Here is a 17,711-nt window from a genome sequence, read left to right as displayed (position 1 = left end):
TACACCTGGCTCTGCCTCCCAAGTGCTGGGATTAAAGGTGTGCGCCGCCGCCGCCGCCGCCGCCGCCGCCGCCGCCGCCGCCGCCGCCGCCGCCGCCGCCGCCGCCGCCGCCGCCGCCGCCGCCGCCGCCGCCGCCGCCGCCGCCGCCGCCGCCGCCGCCGCCGCCGCCGCCGCCACCTGGCTTGAGGAACAGCTTTTGTTTTACAGATAAAAGTCAGAAAAATAGCCGGGTGGTGGTGACACACACCTTTAATCCCAGCACTCGGGAGGCAGAGCCAGGTGAATCTGTGAGTTCGAGGCCAGCCTGGCCTACAGAGCAAGATCCAGGATAGGCACCAAAACAACACAGAGAAACCCTGTATCGAAAAGACCAAAAAAAAAAAAAAAAAAATCAGAAAAATAGGCGATGAGACAAAGGTCATTCACCTGGTAACAGTGGGGCTGGGGTTTGAACCCAAGCCCATACCCCTCCAGTCTTCTCCATGGCCTCTCCAGGGGGAGAAAAGTCGATCCCATGTTGGGTTTGCTTCCAGCACAGGGCTTCACCCCCCCTTGCTTTTCAAAGCCTCCCTGTATGTATTTTACTGTTAGTGTTCACCATACACCCATGAGCAGGGTGACTCGTAGTTGTCTGCATTGTACTTGGAACTGTGGCCTCAGCGCAGTGCCCAGCATCCCGTACTGGTCCTGACGGCAGCAAGGATCTGTGGAGAACGGACTCCAGCCCCTCACAGAGATGAGGGCGCTGAGCTGAGATCCCTGCTCTCTGTACCAGCTTAAGTGCAAAGAGCTTCATGGGTGCCACTGGCCATGGCAGGGCTCGTTCTGTGATTCTGGACTCTCAGAGTCAAGAGCATAGTCCACTAATACTCGGGGACCTAATGAAAATCTGAAGTAACATGACTTTGTTAGGATGTTCAGATGCTAAATCAGAGTCTCCTCCCCCGAGACAGACAGACAGACAGACAGACAGACAGACAGACACACACACACACACCTAATAACAATGGCTCATTTGGTCTAGAGACTCATTTCCATTCTACACAATAGAGCAGTTTTGTGTCTATAGCTGAGATGATGCTTCCGTGCAGTCAAGGATCTTGGTCTCCTACATCTGTTTCCTGTTGACCTCATCATTCAGTGTGACCCATCACTGTCCAGCCAGTGAAAGGCAGGGAGGAGTGAAAGAACTCAAATGTTCCACCTTCCCTCATCCTCCACTGGACTTAGTCACATGGCAACACCCAGCTGCAAGGTAGTCCTTATATAGGCAGCTAAATGTCTTGGCTAGCGCTCTGTTGTATTTTCTAATATTCTTGTAGACATGGAAATCGGCATTTCACATTACCCCAGCTGCCAGGGAGAGGTATGCATTAGGCTATTCCACAAAAAATGACCTATGGCTCAGAGTCCAACAGGAATTTTGTTCTGTGCCAGGATGAGTCTGGGCCCAGCCCTGTGTGGCTCTGAGTCCATGCTTGCCCTGTGTGGACAGCCTCCCCGTACTTGAGGATCAGAGCCGTTCATCTATTGTTCCCATGTAGAAAAAAACCAGGGAAGGCCATGTTGATGGAGGGTCCTGAGCCTAGCATGAGGAGAGTCTATCAGGCTGTTCTCATGAAGGCTCGTGGAAGCACAAACATGTGGCTCCTGGACAGAGGAAGGAGGGATGAGACCCCACCTGGCTCCCACAACTGAGAAGCTGTCTGTGGAACTCTGCATGTGAGTGAAGTCTTGTTTCTCCATAGGATCACCAAAGATGAGGCAAAGACCCCCTCCTCGCCGGGACATGACCATTGTAAGTGCGCACTTGCCTTAGGGCCCCACCTTCCTGGCCTGGGGCCTGTCTGGGTTACCCATCAGACCCCACATGTCCCAGTACTTTTCAAGCAGTTCTTTTTCATGCAGCCACCCATGTGAAGCAGGCCCAAGCTTAGAAGCACAGGTCTGTCATTGGTGACATTCTGGTACTCTGATCCATTTTTAACTCTATAGGTCCATGTATTAATTCATTAATTCACTGATTTATTTATAGACAGAGTCTTACTTTATATCCCTGGTTAGCCTGGAAGTCTCTGTGTAGCCCAGGCTGGCTTCAAACTCACAGAGATTCGCCTGCCTCTGCCTCCTGAGGAGTGCTGGGATAAAAAGCTTGCACCACATATAGATAGGCCTATAGGTAACTTTTTTTTTTTTTTTTGAAAGGAGCTTTTTTTTTTTTTTCAAGATTTATTTATTATGTATTCAGTGTTCTGCCTGCATGTAGGCATACACACCAGAAGAGGGCGCCAAATCTCATTACAGATGGTTGATGAGCCACCAAGTGGTTGCTGGGAATTGAACTCAGGACCTCTGGAAGAGCAGCCAGTGCTCTTAACCTCTGAGCCATCTCTCCAGCCCCTATAGGTAACTTTTAACCAATATGCATTGAGCATCCTTAATCCAAAAAACCTAAAATGCTTCAAAATCTTGACACTTTGAGCACCAACATGACACCAAAGGTGGAATGAAAATTCCATACCTGACCTTACATGAGAGATCACAGTCAAAACACAGATGCACTAAAAATATCGTAAAATGTCATAGTTGGGCTAAATATACACGAAGCATAAATGTATTTTGTGTTTGGACTTGGATCCTATCCCCAGGATGTCTCACTACGTATACAGATATTCAAACTGTAAAACACTAGTGATCACAAGCAATTTGGAAAGGGGCCTTTTGAAAATGTCTGCCACTTCTTGGGTACCTGTCCAGCACCATAAATGTGCCAGGTGCTTCACTCAGTAGCAAATTTAATCGCCATAGCAATGTTCCGGGCCAGTAGTGTGAGGATGCCCATTCTAGAGGAGATGAAGCGGAGGCTTGACATGGTCCTTCATCAGCATTCCAGCCCACATGGGTCTGATTCAAAGACCTGTGGTCTTCCCACAGCCTCGCTGCCTCTTACAGTCGGACACTTCTACGTTTTCTCAGATTCTCCTGATACACCCGAATGTCCCATGTCGCTCCTGTTACTGTAAAGTTGAAGGGCAAGTGAGATCTCAACCAGGAGATGACAGTCAAATCCTCTGTTTTGCCCCTCAGAGACTAATTAGGCCTCCCAGCACCCCTTCAGTGGTGATTCTGTGTAACCCTAGTCCCTCCATCCCACCCTGACTCAGTCAGCTCTGTGTGTAATCCTGCCAGCCTCGAGGCCTCAACCTGCCGAAGCCTCCCATCCCACCCCAGGTGGAAGAAGAGTATTACACCATTGCAGAGTTCCAGACCACCATCCCAGACGGCATCAGCTTCCAGGCCGGCCTGAAGGTCGAGGTGAGCACACCGGCTGTCAACCTTCCTTGGCATTGCCTTCTCTCTTCTTACTCTTGCTATGGGGCAGGGGAGACGAGGTCAACGGCTTTATTAAGGTATCATCATAATCACATACCGAACTATTTGCCAAGTTAAGTGTAAAAGTCAGTGGTTTATTTTATTCAGAGTTATGTAACCATCTTTCAGTTCCAACACCCTTAGCAGAAACCCTGTCCCCCCAGCCAGCATCGCCCTTTTTACCTCAGCCCCCTAGTCCTTCTCACTAGAGTGGAATTATACAATATATGGCCCTGCGTGGCTGGCTTGTATTTCTGTTTCTTTTTTAAATTTGTATTTATTTTTATATGTATGGGTGTTTTGCCTGCCTGCTGCCTGTCTGTGTTATCTCATGTGTCCAGGGTGTCAGATCCCCGGGGACTGGCATTACAGACAGTTGTGAGCTGCCATGGGGGTGCTGGAGCTGAATCTGGGTCCTCTGGTGAAGTAGCCAGTGCTCTTACCCCCTGAACCATCTCTCCAGCCCCTCTCTTTTCCTTTTTAAGAGGATTTGTTTATTGCGTATGCGCCCAGGGCACTTACTGCATGTGGAGGTCAGAGGACAGTTTTTCTGCAATTTGGTTCTCTCCTTGTCTTTGAGGCAGTCTCCTGTTATTTCTGCTGCTGCACTCTGCATGTGAACTTCTGGCCAAGTCTCTTGTCTCTGCCTTCCATTTGCCATAGGAGTGCCGAGGCTGGGAACACAGACCTGAGCCACCACGGGTTCAAGGATCGAACTTGGGTCATTAGTGTTACCCAGCAAGTGCTTTTATCCACTGCACCCTCTCCTGGTCCTGTGTTCCTGCCACCTCCTGCCTCCCCTCTCTCATCTTCCTCTCCCATTGTCTGCATGTATGCTCTGATCCCTGGGTAACCAATGGAAGTCCTTTCTCTTCGCGTGTGTAAATTTTATCTTCACAAGTTTAGGGATGAAAGTTGTTTCCCAATGCTCTCAAGAAAGCCTGCAGGTAACAGGATAGCATCCAAGAGTGGGATGAGAAATCTGCAAAGATGCCTCCTGACAGAGCCAAGGGATCTGGCCTCTGGGCCCCCCCGCCCCACACTTCTGCTCTGTCATGAGTAAACTTTGGCCGGATGCTTCCTCCTCCACTTCAGGAGGCAGAGATTAAATCCACTCATCTCTGGGATACCTATAATCCAGTCACCCCCTCACATTCCTTTTTTTTTTTTCTCTGTCTCTTTTTGGAGCTGATGACCGAACTCAGGGCCTTGCGCTTGCTAGGCAAGCGCTCTACCACTGAGCTAAATTCCCAACCCCATCCCCCTCACATTCCTGGGATCATATCTGTGTTTTTAACGAGCATTCAAAAAGATAAGATTACAGCGGCCATTGGTGGCATACACCTTTAATCCCAGCACTTGGGAGGCAGAGGCAGGTGGATCTCTGTGAGTTCTGGGACAGCTGGAGATACACAGAGAAACTCTGTCTCAAAAAAAAAAAAGAAAGAGAGAGAAAAGAAAAAGGAAAGAAAGAAAGAAAAGATTTTATCTCTGTGGAACATATACTTTCTGGCTTGTCATTTTTCCCCCAAACAGTAACAATATAACTTTTTCCTATGTACCTCTCTATAGATGGTAGATATCATGGCCAATCTAAGATGACACATGGACTGTAGGAAGATGGGTGGCACACCCATAGGACATCCTGCCCAGTCTCTAAATTCACCAATGTGCTCTTCAGCTGTTCAGTATGTCCCTCATTGTCATTCAACAATTATGATGTTCTTTTCCAAGTCTTGTATAATATTAGAGGGACCAGCCTTAATATTATACATCCCAGGGGCTCAGGAGAAAGAACTACTAACGGCGAGGACTATTTTCAGGAAATAGAATCTCAGCACACCGAGTTCTATAGTCCACTTGCTTTAATTCCTCTGGCATAACATCCTTTATACACAGCTTTAGCTCTGTTCTCATGTCTGGTTCCTTTCTTGGCTAATTTCTCTCTATATTTATCTACTGCTTCCTCTAAGTTCTATCTTAATTCTCTTGTCTTAACTCTGCCTCATCTAGGTCCTTTTCATCTTGTTCTTACCCAGCTAGTACTTCCCCATCTGACTCTTCTTCATCTTCCATCTCGTTCCTCTGGTACTCTCCTCTAGCCCTTCAATCTAATTCTTCCCCATCTCAGTTTGTTCCTCTCTCAAGTTTTTACCCGTCTAGTTCTTCCATTCTCTTTTCTCTTCTCCGTCCTCCTGTGTCCTGGAAGTCCTGGTATATAAAGCCAGGCTTCCAGGGTCAAACGGAGGGGTGATAAGAATCACATTGAGAGGCAATAACTGTTAATTATTATTTGCAACCCCAAAGGGAAGTGACCAATGGGGAAATGAATTAACTAAAGGCTAAATTCGAGTAATATCTAAGAAGAGGGATCTTATGTGCTCAACTATAAAACTATTAAACGTGATTGGTAGAAAATGTTAAGAATCTATAAGTTGCTAGGTTAATGGGAGAAAATAAAACTGTCTTCTTTTTTCCTGTGGCTCCTATCTGTCCAAGCTATCTGCCATTTTTTTCTGCAGGGTGGGGGAGAGTGTGCTCAGTTGCTAGGCAGCCTGTGCACAGCTAGATGCCTCTGGTAATAGTTAAAGGGAGATCTGGAACCAGAGGTAAGATTTGGGAAAGGAGGAAGTAAAGCACATCTTGGCACATCTGCCAGGCCTTCTCAAACAGATAGCTTGCATGCTTAAGTCTGTTCTTAGAGAGTACAGAGGTATCTTTGATAAGGTACTTTCCTCCAACTGGGAATGGACCTGGCCGGATGCTGCTAATGATAATTACAGGGAGGCTTGAACTGGAGTTCTGGCTGAGCATAGCTGTCAGTGCAGGTTATCCAAATATTCCTAGAAGTGGTTAGGTAAGGAGTTAGCAGTCTATAAAGTTAGTAAGGCTGTAAGAAAGGAGGATCCAAGCTAAATTGTGTAAAGCTATTACTTAACATCCACCTGACCTAGGTAGTATCTCCTTGTGGAATTTACCTTAAATCAGGAAACTTGCATGTGGACTGTTATTACTGCTAGTCCTTGAAAGTGGCCAAGGGAGAATCTGATTCCAGAGAAAGCCTTTCCTGAGGTAGTTCTCCAAACACCTGGAATGTGTGTGTCCAGAGAGTGATCAGTCTACACTGTTAGCCCTTCTTAGGGAAAAGTCAATTGGGAAAACTATGAAGGCACACACGATTTTCATAACAGAATACAGCTGATATATAACAAGCCAAGTAACACCAAAAACTCCTTGGGATTTGGCTTCCTCTGGAGGAATTCCCTGATTCCTTCAGGTAGTGACTTTGCCATAACCAGCTGAGTTCTTATGTTATATTCCTGCAGCCCGCAGCATCCAAGCGTTCATCTGGATTCTTTTTTTGCAGCTGCCTGTTCTTGTTTCACCCGCCTTTGATTGACTTGATGTTCTTCTCTGTCTGTCTGACGATGGTGGTTTAACTTGCACTCCTGCCGTTACCACTGATTATCTTTTTTCCTCGGTTTCCTCAATTCTTTGTGTTGTTACTGATACTTACTGCAGTTACTCCGTGGTGTCAGTCCCTGGTTTGGGCTGCAGGGGCTAGAGCTGTAGCTCAGCAGTCGATCAGTTTCCTAGCACACGTGAGGCCCTGGGTCCCATCATCGAGCATCATAGAATGAAGTGAAAGACAAGGCAGCTCTGAGTCAGACAGTCCGTGGAAATACACGAAAGAGGTTGATCAGCTTCCAGAGCCTTCTGAGCCAGCTATGGAGCAGTGTCACATCTCTGTGACCCCAGCCTGCAGGGGGTCACAGTTGCCATCTACGGTCTACAAGAACGGGACCTAGGGCAGAGGCCAGCCAGGCTGGCTGCTTGTGTAGTGACAAGCTAGTTACTCCCAGGCATGTGCTTGCTCCTGCCCCCACCTCCCTCAGTGCCTCCCTGTCTCCTACCCTTTGCAGAACTCCCTGCCCTCTGAGAAACTGCCAGGAGTCACCTGAGGATTCTTTCTCGGTCTCTGATCCACTCCCTGCTTCCCTCTGATCTGGGCTGCAGATTCATGACTTCTTTCCTCTAATGTGTTACATAAAGAGAAGACACTGTCCATTCCATCTTGAAACCATGTAGGCTATGAAAGGCTTCTTCCCCTGAGAGCTGAAAAGCATGATGTGGTTTTAAGATACAGCTTCCCTGGGCTGGAGGCACAGCTCTGTGGTGGAGTGTAAGCCTGGTGTGCACACACAGACCCTGGATTCAGTTCAGTTCATGAAAGCTAGAGATCCTTTGACAATGTATCTCCTGCAGTTTCTACTAACACAGGGTATTGAGCAATAAGCACTGCCACCCCGGCTCAGAATGTTCAGAAGTCCACCAGGGATCCTCAGGATCTCAGCAACACATCGGCACTGAAAACGGGGGCATCAGTGGAAGTGTTGCAGCTCCTTTTCTTTCCGACCTTTCTCCTCTATTCTTGCTCAAGCTGGTCCAGCGACAAGCTTATATCTAACACCACATACACACACACACACACACACACACACACACACACACACACACACACACACACACACACACACACACACACCGCCCTGCTGTAGCCCTAGCTGCTCTGGAACTCGCTATTGTACACCAGGCTGGCCAGAACTCACAGCACCTGCTTCTGCCTCCCGAGAACTGGGATGAAAGGCATGCGCTACCATGCTCAGCCATGCCAAGCATTCTTTAACGAAATCATTGCCACCCCCACCTCGAAACTTTTTGCTTTACAGTTCCACGATGTTGATGGATCTCACCGGTGGATTTTTTTGAGGGAATAATTGCCGCTAAAGCTTGGGGCTTAAACAGTTGTTGTTTCGTGTGATGAGTTCCATACACCGCGTTTTCCTTTTTCCTCTTTTGCTTTCTGGTTCATATCTGTATAATCTCAGTCCCCCACGCTCATTAATGCATCCAGAAGCTCCTGGCAGCCAGGCTACAGTGAGACTCCCTCATTGTCCGCCCTGTTTATCTCTCACACGTTTTGAGATGGCAGTGGGGTGCCGGTGGCGATTGTACTGCTGAGGTGGCCACTTCCTTGGTGCCTTACCTACTTGATGACTGTGCTCGACAGGAGGCCGGGGAAGTCAGTGTCAGCCTGTCTCACAGATGCAACTCAGGAGTGGGTCAGTGCTCGTCTAAGGGTGCAGTTAGTGAGTGGTGGAACAGAGACTCGAACTGAGATCTGTCTGGTTTTAAAGCCCAGGTTTTTTCCTTTCCTTTAGTTCTAGCGACCTTGTGTTTGTTTCTTTCATCATAACACGTGGCTTCTGTCTATCAACAAGAACCCAAATAGGCAACAGGCATGGGTACATACACCTTTAATCCCTGCATTCAAGAGGCAGAAGTAGTCCAACCTCTATGAGCTGGAGCCAGCCTTGTTTTCATAGGAAGTTGCAGGGCAGCACAGGCTACCTAGTGAGACCTTGTCTCAAAAGAAAAAAAAAAAAAAAAAACCCAAATGGCCGGAGTTTCTGCCACTCTCCTTTCCCTGAGTGCCAGTCACAAAGCCACACTGGCATCTCCTCTTCGTCATTGTCCCATTTAGTTTCCCTCACGCTGGCTTAGTGATGGAGTTGAATTGCTGATGAAGGCCATGTATCCAGCAGTGACATTAACTGGACCCACACTACTGAGTATAATAGCATACGAGTCACATATTTGTCAGTCCGCTAGACTCACTATGTCCTGCCTGTCCACTGCATCCTTTTCTTGGTGACCTTCCCTCTGATTGGCTAATGTGGCACCTACCAACTGCAGTTGCTGCTTTCACAAAGATGGGGCGCTCTTGCGTGTCTGGGCATGAGTAAGTCTTGCCCTTGGGTGTTACCGCTGCTGTCGTCATTCACATGGCAGAGCTCTGAGCTGAAGCCCAGGGCTGCGGGCCCCAGAGTTGTCTCCCAGTGCTGAGTTTGTGCCCGCTATCCCTCCTGCCAGGCCTCAGTCCTTATGACTCCTGTAGCAGTTTCTCAGGCCAGGCTTGGCTCTTCCTAAGAGGCAGGGTCTGGCAGTCCTCAGAGCCCAGCTGCTTGCCCTCCATGCTCCCCTCCGCCATTCACTCTCTCCAGAACCCTCTGCCCAACCCTCAGCTCTCCTGAGGTTTTGCTCTCCGTTTGTAGAAAGGGATGATGGTCCTGGATCACAGGAAGGTCGTGAGTGTCACATTCCCTGTGTACAGAACCTGCTGGGGAATTGCCTTTGCTGGTTTTCTTGGGCCTGCTGTATACCTAAACACCTCAGATGGGCTAGATTAAACCCAGTGATTTACCTTCTCATGGTGCTAGAGTCTTAGGATGAAGGTGTGGCAGCATTGGTATCTCCTGTGGATTCTTTACTCGGGACATGCAGTCCCTTACTCTGTATTTCCAAATCTCTTCCTTTGAAGATATCAGTTTAGTAAACTAGAGCCTGCTCTTATGACCCATTTCCACCTAGTTACCTCCTTCAAGGCCCCATCCAGAGGCAAGGACATTTGGAGTGCTGAAGGTGAATGCTTCACACAGGGATTCGGGGGCACACTTCAGCCCATAGCATACAGTTTGTGTGTCGCTCATCTCCAAGAATTCACTCGGATGATACTAGATCAAAAAGACAAAGGGAACATCAAATCTTAAATAACATCAGCATCTCCACCCACCATTCAATCCAGTAGGTATGGGCATGAGGGAGAGATGGAGATAAGAGATGAACTCGGAGCTGGAGAGATGGCTCAGGGGTTAAGAGAACTGGCTGCTCCTCCAGAGGTCCTGAATTATATTCCCAGCAACCACGTGGTGGCTCACAACCATCTAAAATGAGATCTGGTGCCCTCTTCTGGCATGCAGGCATACATGCAGACTAGAACACTGTGTATATAATAAATAAATAAATTTGAGAGAGAGAGAGAGAGAGAGAGAGAGAGAGAGAGAGAGAGAGAGAGAGAGAGAGAGATGAACTCCCTTTATTCCACTGGCCTCTGTTCCCCTGCATGTAGGCATAGCGCGTCATCGACCTAAGTGTGATTCCTGTGTTTAAAGATTCCCATTTTTCATATGGCGTAGCTGCTCTAAACACCAGCCAGCTCCTCTAGTGTTCGGCTGAAGAAGCCAGGATCAAGGGTAGTTTTCCCTCTCCTTGGCTTTTGCTTTGTACTTCTTTGGCATTGCAGCAGGAGGCATTGGTGGCCTAGTCCTCCCAAGTTGACCTGCAGCTACCCATAGATCCCTATAGCTTCCCACCTCTCGGAGGGAAAGGGAATTAAGCCCAGGGTGCAGAGGGCCTGGATGTCAGTAAGTACCCCTCCCCCAAAGGTGACTTCTAAGGCACTGTCGGCCACATCTTTCAAAGGGTCCTCATCACAGTCCACAAGTGGACAAGAACCTGATAGATATGGCAGTGTGCACCTACAATCCCAGCTGTTCAGGTGGCTAGGACAAGAGGATGGCTGGAGCCAGGACTTAGAAGCTAGACTGGCAGTATAGCAATACTCCCATCTCAAAAATCAATATGGACAAGAATCCACCTTCAATGGGGTGTCCTGATACAGTGTCCATAGCTGGTTGTCTTAGTCACTTTCTATTGCTGTGACAAAACACCATGACCAAGGCAACTTGTAAAGCCTTTAGTTGGGATTGCAGTCTCAGGTTTCAGGAGTCCGTGATGGCAGAACAAAGGCATGGCAGCAGGAACAGCTAAGAGCTCACTTCTTGATCCACAAGCAAGAGGCAGAGAGAGACACTGGAAATGGCACGAGTCTTTTGAAACCTCAAAGCCCACCCCCAGTGACACACTTCCTCCAACAAGGGCACACCTCCTCTTCTCTCCCAAACACTTCCACTAACTGGGGACCAGGTATTCAAACATAAAGAGCCTGTGGGTCATTCTCATCCACACCACCACACTGGCCTAGCGTAGACCTCATAGGAGAATTTGCAGGGACAGAGGACAGCTTCCAGAGTACCTGTTTCATGTGGGTTCTTTCATAAATTGTGGAGCCCGCCTGGGCTGTGGTATCAGACCTACTAAGCACTTTTCCTGTCCCCCTCCTAGGTGATTGAGAAGAGTTTAAGTGGTTGGTGGTACATTCAGATGGACGATAAGGAGGGATGGGCTCCAGCAACCTTCATTGACAAGTACAAGAAGACCAGCAGTGCCTCAAGGCCCAACTTCCTGGCTCCCCTGCCCCATGAGATGACTCAGCTCCGGCTTGGGGATGCAGCTGCAATGGAGAACAGTCTGGGTCCAGAAGTAGTGGGGCCCTCCAGGCCCCTGCCTGAGGCACCACATGGTGCTATGGATTCTGGGATGCTGTGGTCCAAAGACTGGAAAGGGGGAAAAGAGGCCCCAAGAAAGGCATCTTCAGACATGTCTGCATCAGCAGGCTATGAGGAGATCTCAGACCCCACACAGGAGGAGAAGCCCAGCCTCCCTCCACGCAAAGAGTCCATCATCAAGTCCGAAGAGGAGCTGCTGGAGAGGGAGAGACAGAAGATGGAGCCACTCCGGGGCTCCTCCCCCAAGCCACCTGGCATGATTTTGCCAATGATTCCAGCCAAGCATGCCTCGCCGGCCCGGGACAGCAGGAAGCCAGAGCCCAAACCCGACAAAAGCAAGTTGTTCCAACTGAAAAATGACATGGGACTGGAGTGCGGCCACAAGGTGCTGGCCAAGGAAGTGAAGAAGCCCAACCTCCGTCCCATCCCCAGGTCCAAAGCCGAGCTGCCCGAGGAGAAGGCAGAAGCCACTCCCCAAAATCTGTTCTTGAAGTCTAGACCTCAGGTTAGGCCCAAACCAACTCCTTCCCCCAAGATGGAGCCAGCTCAGAAGGAAGATCAAGTGGACATCTACAACCTCAGGAGCAAGCTCAGACCTGCTAAGTCCCAGGAGAAAGCCTTATTGGATGGGGAGAGCCACCATGCTGCTGGGGGCCATGACACAGCTCTCAGCCGAAGCTTCCTTCCAGCGGAGGGACCTGGCCGTGGTCAGGACAGGTCTGGCAGACAGGATGGACTGAGTCCAAAGGAGACACCCTGCAGAGCCCCTCCCAGGCCAGCCAAGACCACAGACCCTGCACCCAAAAATTTGCCTATGCCTGTCCAAGAAGCCACCCAGCAAAGACCCGTGGTCCCACCTCGGAGACCCCCACCCCCCAAGAAAACCTCTTCATCACCATTGTCATGCAGGCCCCTCCCCGAGGTCAGAGGGCCACAGCGTGAAGCCAACGAAAGCAGGGCCGTGCCTGCCCCAGGCCGTGCCCTCCTCGTCCCTCCAAAAGCCAAACCCTTCCTAACCAACTCCTCGACAGGCCAGGACGACCTGCGAAGCAAAGGTGGGCTGGGGCCACGCCTGGCTGGCAAGGTGGGAGACAACAGAGAGAAAGCAGCCTCCTTCCTCAATGCCGACGGCCCAAAGGACTCACTGTATGTGGCTGTGGCCAACTTTGAAGGAGACGAAGACACCAGCAGCTTCCAAGAAGGGACAGTGTTTGAAGTCCGGGAGAAGAACAGCAGTGGCTGGTGGTTCTGCCAGGTCCTCAGCGGGGCTCCTTCCTGGGAAGGCTGGATTCCTTCCAACTACCTCCGGAAGAAACCTTAGCTTCCCCACCCTGCCCGGAGACCCCGCAGTTCCTGCCGGCCTCTCCCACGTATTTAATATGCATCTTAATTTATCTGTCTCCACACAGTTTCAAGGAAGGGGGCCACTGGGGTGCTGTGGCTTCTTCCCTCCCAGAGTGGAGAATGCTTGGTGCAGAGATGTCCTGTCACCTGGGGTCTGAATCTCCTGTTGTGGCACCCCCAAAAGGTTCGAAAGCCACAGCCTTTGCTAGGTAGAAATCACATCAACATCTTCCTCTATAGTAGCACCCGTCCTCCTAGTCGATAGCATTGTCACCTAGGAGCAGGACAGTGACACTCTCAGATCTCCAGGACTGAGACCTGTCACCTGGAGAGCTTCCAGACTGCACCCCAGTGCTCAGATGCAGCATAGAGGGACCACCCACACAGCCTGTGACAACTCCCTCTAACGTCTCCATGTTTCCGGAAGCCCGGTAGTGGCTTTGTTCAGTGTTCCCAGAATGCCTGGTACCCGGAAGAACCGTGTCCTGAAGGAATCAGCTTCCAGGCTTTCTGTTTCTAAGTCCTGCCCAGATGCAGCTTCCGTGAAGTGATCCTGGAGATTCACTCACTCATCCTGCCTCCCGTCTGCCTTGGACCGGGATCCGTCCTGAAAGAGCATGCCTCACTTCACTGCTGCAGCCTCTGGTCCATCCAGGGCTTTTAAATTACAAAAGCCTCCCAGTCCCACCTCCCCCAGTCCCTAAAACAAGTCATCTCCAAGTTTGTTTAAATAAGGGGCCCTTCACAAGGCATACAGCCTGTGAGAGCTTTTTTGCCCAGTAGGTGCCAAACTGCCCTTGGCCTTTTGCCTTCATATCCAAACCTTCCACCAGCCCCCACTATTCTATCACACCCATTTTTTAGATGAGGAAACGCAGGCTCTATGGGCCCCAGGATGTACCAGCTAGGAAGAGGAGGGGGAGGAGGTTTGAGTCCAGGCCTGCCTGATTCCAGCACCCATGTTCTTCTGGCAAGAACGAGTCGGTGAGGGAGGAGATGCCGGTTGACTGGGTACCAGGGTAGATGGCCTGGGGGCTTCCTCGTGGTATGAGCAAGGGGACAGTAGTGACTGCCCTAGACTTGTGGCTGCTTCTCCGGGGCAGGGTATGTCCTGGATCCTTGGTAGCTGGCACAGAGCTTGTAGGCTGGCACCCCATGTGGGGAAGGGGAATACGGAGAGCTGAGGCAGTGTCTCTTGGAGGGCTCTGGTGGCCAAGGACCAGCAGCTGGCTCTGTGGTAAACTAAACAGAGCAGTAGTAGCCAGGACCCTGCAGTAGCCAAGACTCTTGCCCCTGGCAGGTGTGGCTTCCTGGAGAACTGCCCAGGGCAGCCCTTCCCTATTTTGACTAAATAGACTTAACTGGGACCTCAAGAGGTCTGCTTAGCTATCACGGGGCTAAAGTCAGGACTCAGATTTCTAGCCCCCAGCCCAGAGCAAGTTGTACCTATGAACAGGCTTCCTGTAAAAGAGGGGTGGGGTTGAGAGGACAGAACTCCATCTCATCCCAAAGGCCCTGCAGAAGAGGCTGCCCTGTCCTGCTCTACGCCTACCCCAGAAGTCTCTCACTCAGACCACACCCTTTTTTTGTTAACCTGGGCTTTGGGAACCGCAAAGCCCCTTTTTCAAGATGCTTGCATCCTACCTGCAGTGCCAAAGATTTTGCGCAAGCAGATCTCTTCTGCGCCCCCACCCCTCCCCGGCCCCGTTTCTCTGCCCCTCTGACCCATGGTGGCACATGGCTCTCTTCCTCTGCTCAGCCCACCCCCCCCCCAACCCCACCCCAGAGTACTGGGCCAGGGAATGAGGCCCCTCCTGAAGGACATGCCTGCTTAGTCTATGCCCAGGGCCTCAGGAGAAAGAGGCAGTTAGGGAGAGGGGAGGCTGAGAGAGTCTTAGCACTTCTTCAAGGCCACACACACACACACACACACACACACACACACACCACTGTGCAGGAAGCCTCATAGCTTTTGTTTTGTTTTTTGAGTTTCAACACCTTCACTTGAATAGCTTTCATGAAGCTGTTTTACAGGTCTTTGAAGAGGCAAAGTTTTTTTTTATTTGATTTTTTTTTTTTTTTTTTGCATTTTTGTTTTTGTTTTTCTTGTTTGCATTTGACTCTCTGTAACCTTTTCAAGTAGTTTGCACGTCCCTGCTTTGCAGCAGGTACTAGAATTTGCCTTTTGTCCTATCCTTGTGCTGAGGTGAACTGTAGGTATGCAAGGTGCATTCTCTGCTCACTGTCCTTTTCTTGGGTCACATGCACAGCCTGGAGATTTCTGTGGCAAGCTCCATCAACCATAGTGGTCATCTTGCTCTGGTCAACTGGAAGTGAGTTGGTCTGCAGAGCCAGTGACTCACCCAGCCTCCCTTACCTGGGACTAAGCTTTTCAGCATCCAGGAACGGGGCCACTCCTCTGGGATGGAGCATGTACCAGACTCCCCTCCATCCCTGCCTTGGAAAACTTCCAAGACCATGGTAGCAGTGTCTGGACCAATCACAGATCAGATCACCGACAGAAACCTGCCACCGCCCCCCTTAATCTTCACATCAGCCCTGTCAGATGCCAAGGATCAGCCCCAATATGTAATGAGAAAGTTAAGATATGGAGGGTGATGGCACATCCAGCCTCGTCCAGATACTGGCCACCAGCAGAGAAATGTGTATAGTCTTTGCAGGCAATCAAGTGACCCAGTTTCTGAATTTAGGTGTTGCCCCTACACACCCCTGGCCAAAGATTGGCCACAGACCCCTACAGATGGGCCCTGCTCTCTGGCTCCACAACTGCGTTGTTTCTGCCTGAGAGCAGGTGTGGTGACCTGACCTCTGGAGACCTGGACTTGAAAACGGCCACTCAGTAAAATGAGACTTGGCTTATATTTTCTGGCCAGAGTCACTCGTGGCCATTTGTGTTTATATCATGACCCCAGTCCAAGACCAGGGGAGGGAGGAAATTTCTAGAGCCGTGCCAGGCATTTTCAGCCTCTGCCACCAGACTTCTCCATAGAGTAGATTTCTGTGGCACAGTTCTTGACCTTAAACTGTTTCTAAACCCACTGGGGACTTGAGTAATAGGTGGAAAGTAGGGGGCACATGTGCCTCAATAAAGAACAGGTGCCAGATCTCCCCAAGACTTAAGAAGGACAGTCCAGTGTTTATCACCAAATATGTGCTCTAAGTTCGAGGAAGGAACCACCCCTACTGTCTAGAAGCTGCCGAATGGAGGTGCTGCACTGGCCCGCATTCGTGGGGCCCCGGCTCCATCCCAGCATCACAGATAACATTAATGGCGTAGCTCCTGTCCTACCATTGAGCTCTTCAGTGCTGACATATTCTGCATCTTGGGAAGCCTTGCCATTTCTTTGAATAGCGTGGCGATCTCAGCTCCTTGACTAGCTGTCTAAACTGTCCTTCAGGGTTTTTCTGTTTCTACAGACAGCCATATCCTACCACAGACCAAAGATTCCCTGAAGCAGGGGTGTGTGGACTGAATGGGTAGGAAATTAATTTGCAGCTAGGCCTGAGGCCTTGCCTTCCCTTGGAAGAGTAGCTCCTGACTTGCTAGGGTTCAAGCAGCTGGACCGACCTGACCCCAAGCAGAGCTATAGAGTTAAGACCATGGTTCATATCCTCACCTGCTCATGGGCCACCTTCTGAACAAACTTCCCCCAGACCAGAGCTCCCTGCTGTGTGGAGTGATGCCTGGTCTCCGGTGCTAACTATCGAGGTACCAAGCCCCTTGTATGTGAGTGTTCCATCTTCCTTCCCATCTCCATCCTCTTCCCCACAGTCGCAATGAGGGCTCAGCTTTCATCAAGACCAGACCCGGTGCCATCCCAGCGGCCTTCACGCTCACGTCTATGCTTCTAACAGCAAAGGTGCCCGCCAGGCTTACTACAGCAATAAGCAATTCTAATGCAATGGAGGTGTCCATATTACGCCTGCAATGCCTTTGTGCCCTGTAATTACCAGTAGCACCTCTCTTGCTGGGTGTGTGATAAACCGTGGTCACCTTAGCCATACCCAGTTCCTGTTCCAGGGCCACTGAGGAGCTCGGTTGGTTCTCACACCCCTCTAGGAACAGTGGGCTCTGGGCAGCATGGCTTATTGTGTGTGTCTGTCCATAGATGATGCTGGGGACCCCTGGGTTCTCAGCCCGTCTCACACCCCCTAGGCCCACTGACAGATCCTGGTGTTGGCTTTTGTTTCCCGTGAGTGTTAAATGTGAGGGGGCAGGGGATAAACACCTAGCTGTAGCATGTAGAGACTGTACACCATTAGACTTTTCTTTTTTAAAATAAAATAAAATAAAATAAAAGCTTGACTGGTTTCAAGCTTAGTTGTAATGGTGGAGTGTTTGTGGATTTCATTTGGCTGAAGGGGATGTATGGCTTCATGCCCTGGTATCTGGACCTAGGGCTTTGTGTCTGAAGAATAGAAATGAACGTAAGCTGTTTGGGCACTGCCCAGAAACAGTAGTGACTCTTCCATGGGCCTTGGCACACCTTCAATCTTTTAATTATGATGTAAAAAAAAAACAAAACAAAAAAAAAACAGCCTGGCGGTGGTGTTGCACACCTTTAATCCCAACACTTGGGAGGCAGAGGCAGGTGGATCTCTATGAGTTTGAGGCCAGCTTGGTCTACAGAGTGAGTTCCAGGACAGCCAGGGCTACATAGAGAAACCCTGTCTTGAAAAGACAAAAACAAACAAAAAATAATAACAAAACCCACAAGAGAAAAC

The 17,711-nt window shown here is 50.0% G+C and overlaps 1 protein-coding gene across 1 annotated transcript in view; it reads left to right on the top strand.

The window, feature by feature from the left end:
* The window catches only part of Sh3pxd2b (SH3 and PX domains 2B), an 89,698-nt gene extending 72,384 nt beyond the window's left edge, over positions 1-17,314 (top strand). Inside the window, exons 11-13 of the mRNA XM_006978873.3 lie at positions 1,749-1,798; positions 3,190-3,315; positions 11,398-17,314. Of these exons, the coding sequence (XP_006978935.2) occupies positions 1,749-1,798; positions 3,190-3,315; positions 11,398-12,942 (1,721 nt within the window). The 3' untranslated portion in view covers positions 12,943-17,314. The remainder of the gene's footprint in view (positions 1-1,748; positions 1,799-3,189; positions 3,316-11,397) is intronic.
* The last annotated feature ends 397 nt before the right edge of the window (positions 17,315-17,711 follow it).

The sequence above is a fragment of the Peromyscus maniculatus genome, chromosome 8 (assembly GCF_049852395.1).
Source record: "Peromyscus maniculatus bairdii isolate BWxNUB_F1_BW_parent chromosome 8, HU_Pman_BW_mat_3.1, whole genome shotgun sequence".
In the NCBI taxonomy this organism is placed as follows: domain Eukaryota; kingdom Metazoa; phylum Chordata; class Mammalia; order Rodentia; family Cricetidae; genus Peromyscus; species Peromyscus maniculatus.
Note: the sequence above shows the minus strand (reverse complement) of the source record. Positions and strands in the feature narration are given on the sequence as shown.